Source organism: Silurus aristotelis, assembly GCF_946808225.1.
Source record: "Silurus aristotelis genome assembly, chromosome: 28".
Lineage (NCBI taxonomy): Eukaryota > Metazoa > Chordata > Actinopteri > Siluriformes > Siluridae > Silurus > Silurus aristotelis.
In genome coordinates this window covers 17,358,310-17,367,109 of record NC_139601.1, presented here as the reverse complement: position 1 = coordinate 17,367,109, position 8,800 = coordinate 17,358,310, and the positions used below count along the sequence as shown (strand labels likewise).

The following is an 8,800-nucleotide window of genomic DNA, read 5'->3' as shown; positions in this document are numbered from 1 at the left end:
ATTAATTACATATAATTTTTTACACTTCAGGACCTCAACACCATCAGATCCCTCATGGAGTCAGAGCAGGGTGAGCTCCTCTCCTTCCTCCTCCTCCATCACTCACCCCCCCCCCCCCATGGGAATCAGGGGAAATGAACACAGAAAGAGGAAGCAAAAAAATAAAGACAAGACGAGAGCGAAAGAATGTGGATAGATGAGTACTGGGAGACTGGGTGTGCTGGGTGATGAGTACTGGGTGTGTGCTGGGTGATGAGTACTGGGTGTGTGCTGGGTGTGTGCTGGGTGAGGAGTGCTGGGTGTGTACTGGGTGATGAGTACTGGGTGTACTGGGTGATGAGTACTGGGTGTACTGGGTGATGAGTACTGGGTGTACTGGGTGTGTACTGGGTGTGTGCTGGGTGATGAGTGCTGGGTGTGTACTGGGTGATGAGTACTGGGTGTGTACTGGGTGTGTGCTGGGTGAGGAGTGCTGGGTGTGTACTGGGTGATAAGTACTGGGTGTGTACTGGGTGTGTGCTGGGTGAGGAGTGCTGGGTGATGAGTGCTGGGTGTACTGGGTGAAGAGTACTTGGTGTGTACTGGGTGATGAGTACTGGGTGATGAGTACTGGGTGTACTGGGGGTGTACTGGGTGTACTGGGTGATGAGTGCTGGGTGTGTGCTGGGTGAGGTGTACTGGGTGATGAGTACTGGGTGATGAGTACTGGGTGTGTGCTGGGTGATGTGTACTGGGTGTACTGGGTGAGGAGTACTGGGTGTGTACTGGGTGTGTGCTGGGTGATGTGTACTGGGTGTACTGGGTGATGGATACTGGGTGTGTGCTGGGTGATGTGTACTGGGTGTACTGGGTGATGAGTACTGGGTGTGTGCTGGGTGATGTGTACTGGGTGATGAGTACTGGGTGTGTCCTGGGTGATTAGTACTGGGTGTGTACTGGGTGTACTGGGTGATGAGTGCTGGGTGTACTGGGTGAGGAGTACTGGGTGTGTGCTGGGTGATGTGTACTGGGTGTGTGCTGGGTGAGGAGTGCTGGGTGTGTACTGGGTGTACTGGGTGATGAGTACTGGGTGTGTACTGGGTGATGAGTACTGGGTGTGTACTGGGTGTACTGGGTGATGAGTGCTGGGTGTACTGGGTGTGTACTGGGTGATGAGTACTGGGTGTGTACTGGGTGATGAGTACTGGGTGTGTACTGGGTGTGTGCTGGGTGATGAGTACTGGGTGTGTACTGGGTGTGCTGGGTGATGAGTACTGGGTGATGAGTGCTGGGTGTACTGGGTGAGGAGTACTGGTTGTGTGCTGGGTGATGAGTACTGGGTGTGTACTGGGTGATGAGTGCTGGGTGTGTACTGGGTGTACTGGGTGAGGAGTACTGGGTGTGTACTGGGTGATGAGTGCTGGGAGCTGAGTACTGGGTGTACTGGGTGATGAATACTGGTGTAAACCGGGTTATGTTTAGTGTCTCAGAGACAAGTGTTTGTTTTCAGACCCAGTTATGAGACTGTTTGTAGCAGGTAGGACCCGTGAAATGGCTGAAGACACACTGATGCTGAGATGTTGTTGATGGTAAGATGTTTTTTCCTGGAGAAATAGTCCAGTCACATTTACGTTCTGACTGCTAGGTGTAAATAAGTTGCAGCAGAGATGTGAGATCAGACCTGAGGGGCGGCGCTGAGGTGCTTAATCTGAATAAATATTCTTACCAGATGATTGAACTGAACACCTCCATCTGGTCGTCTGCTCTTAGTCTGAGCTCTGATTGGTCATGTGCTCTTAGTCTGAGCTCTGATTGGTGGTGTGCTCTCAGTCTGAGCTCTGATTGGTGGATATGAGCAGTGAGATGTTGGGGTCAGGGGGAGTTGATGAATGAGGAATATAAATGTTTATGATTGTCCCAAGCTGCTGCATGATTCCTCATTAAACCAGATGCATTTTAAATATGACCTTTAATACTAGTCAGTAATGAACACCCCCCCCATAAAAAACCTGACAGGTGTTCTCACATCACCCCAGATGTGGAATGAAAATCAGATTTAGCACCTCACACACACTCTTTGCTGAAATAGGTTGTGAAAAGATTGTGTGTGTGTGTGTGTGTGTTAACCTTGTGTTACCATTAACCTTATAAAATGTGTTCTCTTTATTCACTATATATGTCAAGTCAAGTCAAGTTTATTTGTATAGCGCTTTTCACAACAGACATTGTCTCAAAGCAGCTTTACAGAAAACAACAGTGAAGGTGAATGGTGTGCGTTTGTCCCTGATGAGCAGCCGTGGCGACAGTGGCAAGGAAAAACTCCCTTAGATGATATGAGGAAGAAACCTTGAGAGGAACCAGACTCAAAGGGGAACCCATCCTCATATGGGTGACATCAAAAGTTTGGTCATAAATCTTTCAACAATACAGAACAATTTGTGATCATCATAGATCCAGCATCAGCTTCTCCATGCCAGGGCCTTTAAACACTCGGCATCTACTTCTCCATGATCATCCATAGGTCCATAATCTTCACGAGGTGGGACGTGACTGGAGCTGGCCAAACCTCAGGAAGCCTCGGGATGGGGAGAGAAAGAGAAGCAGTGGAGAGGAATTAGCGTAGCTGCTGTTCATGATATTAACAGCACAAGTTGATAATGTGATGTGATCAGATGTTCAATTCATATGCTTTAGTTCTGTGTGTGTGTGTGTGTGTGTGTGTGTGTGTGTGTGTGTGTGTGTGTGTGTGCGCGCGCGTGACAGTAACGCATTGCTCAACCTCTTATGGTGGACTGTATTTTAGGTGTTTAAAGTGGTTTCTGACAGATGATCTTAGGATGTAGGTGTGTGGACAGATTAGTAGTGTAATCATCATCCACCTCACACACACACACACACACACACACACACTGCCACAACATTACCTGTAAAATTAGGGATGATTTATAAACAGAATACAGAGGAAAAAAAAAAAACAATTACACATTTATAACTCAGGGTATATAATCACATTACACACACTTACACACACACACACACACACACCTCACATCAGGTAATAATTACTTCCTCTTACAGTTCTGCACAAAATCAGATTCTTTCTGAATAAATGTACAGACTGTCTCACTCTCACCGTCTAACACCATCTGTATATATCACTGTGTGTGTGTGTGTGTGTGTGTGTGTGTGTGTGTGTGTGTGTGTGTGTGTGTGTGTGTGTGTGTGAAGGAAGAACAGGAAAAAAAATTACATTTGTTGGAGAAACAGTGCTTTAACTTTAACTCATCCACACACACACACACACACACACTTCTTCTGTCACTTAGCTCTAAAGCCCACACAATGAAAAAGAGCTTTTACTTCTGATTAATGTGGATTTTACTGCAGTGGTGACATCACACCGTCATCAAAAAGTCATCAGAAACCACACACACACACACACACACACACACACACACACACACACACACACACACACACACACACACACACACACACACACACACACACACACACACACACACACACACACACACACACACACACACACACACACACCCTAGTGCAGCTGTTTGTCTTTGACAGTGTGTCTGATTGAGTGCTACTCCAGATCCCTGTGTGTGTGTGTGTTTGTGTTTCCCAGAAGGTTACCTGATTCTGATTGGCTGACAGGAGTCATGTGCTCCAGTACCTGGTGTTTATGGCTGTACATTATGTTCATTATGTTCATTAGGGAGTTAATGTTGTTGATGAATTGTCTGGTGTGACTGTGTTCTGTAGGACTGGGATTAACAGAGAGGAGGACCAAAAAAAACCCCCCTAAGTGAGCAAATGGAGCGCTACCTGGGAGAAAGTTCTAAAGCTCCGCCTCTGAATAACTATACTCACTCTAATGCGTCCGATCAGAGGGCGGAGTTTGGCTTCGCCGTGGTGACGGAGCGGTTAGCAGTGGCTTGTCTGTTGGGTTTGCTGGCGTTATCGACAGCTGTAATGAACGGCGCGGTTATCGCCGCTATCCTGACCACCAGAAAGCTCCGCCTCCCGGCTAACTACCTCATCTGCTCACTGGCGGTTACCGACTTCCTAGTTGCGTTGCTGGTGATGCCGCTGAGCATCCTGTACATCGCCATGGCGACGTGGAACCTGGGGCGTGTGATGTGTGAGGTGTGGCTGAGCGTGGACATGACCTGCTGCACCTGCTCCATCCTGCACCTGTGCGTCATTGCACTCGACCGCTACTGGGCCATCACCAAGGCGGTGGAATACACCCGCAAGAGGACCCCGCGGCGTGCCGTTATCATGGTCACCGCTGTCTGGGTGGCCTCCGTCTTGATCTCAGCCCCTCCTCTTTTCTGGCGCCGGCGCCTCGGCGATGTTCACCATTGCGTGATCGAACACGACCAGCTTGGGTACAGTATCTACTCCACCTTCGGGGCCTTCTACATCCCCATGACTCTGATCCTCATCCTGTATTACCGCATTTATGGCGCGGCCAAGTCCCTTTACCAGAAGCGTGGCTCATCACGCCACCTCAGTGACTCTCTGAACCACTTCCGAGTTGAGCTGTCCCCCTCTGACCCCGGCATGGAGCTGGAGAAGCTGAACAGCCCAGAGGAAAGGAACCAGGTGTGCAGCTCACGTGAGAGGAAGGCCGCTCGGATCCTCGGCCTCATCCTGGGAGCTTTCATTGTCTGCTGGCTGCCCTTCTTTATTAAAGAGCTCCTGATGGCACTGAATGTCCTGCAGCCTTCTCCGCACGTGTCCGACTTCCTCACCTGGCTCGGATACATTAACTCGCTGATCAACCCGCTGCTCTACACCAGCTTTAACGAGGACTTCAAACAAGCCTTTAAAGGGCTCCTAAAGAGGAAAGAGCACACATAGGACCACGGGGATGCCAAGGTTCCAGGCCTGCTCCTGGTATCATGTCTTCATGTCCCCTTACGTAAAGCACATAGAGCACATGTACACTGTCAGTGAAGTGCACTAGATGAGGAAGATGACTTCTTGGTGCACTTCCTGAGCACATCTGCACTGCTTCTGGGGCTACGTCCCAAAGAACTCCTATATTTATACATCACTGTACTGAATCAAGTGTTACCCTACACAATACACAACACCCTACACTACAAACTGCACAACACCCTACACAACCTCTATACCCTGCACAACACTCTACACAAGACTCACCCTGCACAACACCCTACACAAGACTCACCCTACACAAGACTTTACACCCTGTACAACACCCTACACAAGACTCTACACCCTGCACAAGACTCTACACCCTGCACAAGACTCTACACCCTGCACAACACCCTACACAAGACTCTACACCCTGCACAAGACTCTACACCCTGCACAACACCCTGCACAAGACTCTACACCCTGCACAAGACTCTACACCCTGCACAAGACTCTACACCCTGCACAACACCCTACACAAGACTCTACACCCTGCACAAGACTCTATACCCTGCACAAGACTCTACACCCTGCACAACACCCTACACAAGACTCTACACCCTGCACAACACCCTACACAAGACTCTACACCCTGCACAACACCCTACACAAGACTATACACCCTACACCCTGTACAACACCCTACACAAGACTCTACACACTATACCCTGCACAACACACAACACACTACACACGACTCTAAACACTACACATGCCAAAGATACTCTAGTAGTGAACTCTTTTCCTAGCTATCTAAGCGTAGAACATCCACAACAGAAGCCTAGATGTGTGTATGCTGCAGTACAGTGTGCTAATGAGGTCACATTACAGGAGATACCACCACACCTCATTACTGTGCTGGAGCTGTGGAGAAACTGCTGTGAGAATTTACCCACAATGCACTGCTGTAGTCTGTCACTGATTCCAAAATGGTGTAAAGAGGAGAAATAAAGTACATCACACATCTCACACAGTCTGGGTTACTTAGTGTGTGTGTGTGTGTGTGTGAGTGTGTGCGTGCATGCGTTGTTTTGTATCTGTGCAAAAGAAAAACCATACAAAGATGCTGTTGCCATGGCAGTGTGTGTGTGTGTGTGTGTGTGTGTGTGTGCGCGTGTGTGTGTGTGAGTGAGAGTGACCCTTGTGGGCTGAAGGATCAAACCCACACACTTCTAATCTGTGTGTTAATAAACCTCCAGGATTTGATCTGTTCATTAATGTAATGTATACTGTAAGACTAAGACACAGACAGACAGACAGACACACACACACACACACCAGTCATCCTAATAACCAGGTGAAAGTCTGAGTTGTGTTGGCGCTTGTCTTTCCATAATAATTAAACAAAACTCTGTAAGTGTGACATAAAATATTAATGCCTGTTGAGGCACACACACACACACATACACATATACACCTACACATATACACACCTACACACACACACAACTACATATACACACCTACACAGTCACACACACCTACACATATACACACACCTAAACACACACAACTACATATAAACACCTACACATATACACACACCTACACATTCACATATATACACACCTACACATATACACAACCTACACATTGACATATACACACATTCACATATACACACCTACACACATATACACCTTCAGATATACACACCTACACATTCACACCTACACATATACACCTTCACATATACACACATTCAGATATACACACCTACACATTCACATATACACCTACACATTCACATATACACACCTACACATTCACATATACACACCTACACATTCACATACACACCTACACATTCACATATACACACATTCAGATATACACACCTACACATTCACATATACACCTACACATTCACATATACACACCTACACATTCACATACACACCTACACATTCACATATACACACATTCAGATATACACACCTACACATTCACACCTTTACATATACACACATTCAGATATACACACCTACACATTCACATATACACACATTCAGATATACACCTACACATTCACATATACACACCTACACACACACACACAACTACATATACACACCTACAGTCACACACACCTACACATATACACACACCTAAACACACACAACTACATATAAACACCTACACATATACACACACCTACACATTCACATATATACACACCTACACATATACACAACCTACACATTGACATATACACACATTCACATATACACACCTACACACATATACACCTTCAGATATACACACCTACACACATTCAGATATACACACCTACACATTCACATATACACACATTCAGATATACACCTACACATTCACATATACACACCTACACATTCACATATACACACATTCAGATATACACACCTACACATTCACACCTACACATATACACCTTCACATATACACACCTACACATTCACATATACACACATTCAGATATACACACCTACACATATACACCTTCACATATACACACCTACACATTCACATATACACACATTCAGATACACACCTACACATTCACATATATACACACCTACACATTCACATATACACACCTACACACACACACACAACTACATATACACACCTACGCAGTCACACACACCTACACATATACACACACCTAAACACACACAACTACATATAAACACCTACACATATACACACACCTACACATTCACATATATACACACCTACACATATACACAACCTACACATTGACATATACACACATTCACATATACACACCTACACACATATACACCTTCAGATATACACACCTACACATTCACACCTACACATATACACCTTCACATATACACACATTCAGATATACACACCTACACATTCACATATACACCTACACATTCACATATACACACCTACACATTCACATATACACACCTACACATTCACATATACACACATTCAGATATACACACCTACACATTCACACCTACACATATACACCTTCACATATACACACCTACACATTCACATATACACACATTCAGATATACACACCTACACATATACACCTTCACATATACACACCTACACATTCACACCTACACATTCACACCTACACATATACACCCATTCAGATATACACACCTACACATTCACATATACACACATTCAGATATACACCTACACATTCACATATACACACCTACACACACACACACAACTACATATACACACCTACAGTCACACACACCTACACATATACACACACCTAAACACACACAACTACATATAAACACCTACACATATACACACACCTACACATTCACATATATACACACCTACACATATACACAACCTACACATTGACATATACACACATTCACATATACACACCTACACACATATACACCTTCAGATATACACACCTACACACATTCAGATATACACACCTACACATTCACATATACACACATTCAGATATACACCTACACATTCACATATACACACCTACACATTCACATATACACACATTCAGATATACACACCTACACATTCACACCTACACATATACACCTTCACATATACACACCTACACATTCACATATACACACATTCAGATATACACACCTACACATATACACCTTCACATATACACACCTACACATTCACATATACACACATTCAGATACACACCTACACATTCACATATACACACCTACACATTCACATATACACACCTACACATTCACATATACACACCTACACACACACACACAACTACATATACACACCTACGCAGTCACACACACCTACACATATACACACACCTAAACACACACAACTACATATAAACACCTACACA

The 8,800-nt window shown here is 45.1% G+C and overlaps 1 protein-coding gene across 2 annotated transcripts in view; it reads left to right on the top strand.

Moving 5' to 3' along the window:
* Window positions 1-4,877, top strand: part of htr1e (5-hydroxytryptamine receptor 1E) — a 6,309-nt gene extending 1,432 nt beyond the window's left edge. Inside the window, exons 1-2 of one of the 2 annotated variants that reach the window (XM_083533521.1) lie at window positions 1,453-1,568; window positions 3,760-4,877. In XM_083533521.1, the coding sequence (XP_083389647.1) occupies window positions 3,811-4,863 (1,053 nt within the window). In that variant the 5' untranslated portion in view covers window positions 1,453-1,568; window positions 3,760-3,810 and the 3' untranslated portion in view covers window positions 4,864-4,877. Of the gene's footprint in view, window positions 1-1,452; window positions 1,569-3,759 lie in introns of those variants that run through there. The other variant, XM_083533520.1, reaches the window with a different exon arrangement.
* The last annotated feature ends 3,923 nt before the right edge of the window (window positions 4,878-8,800 follow it).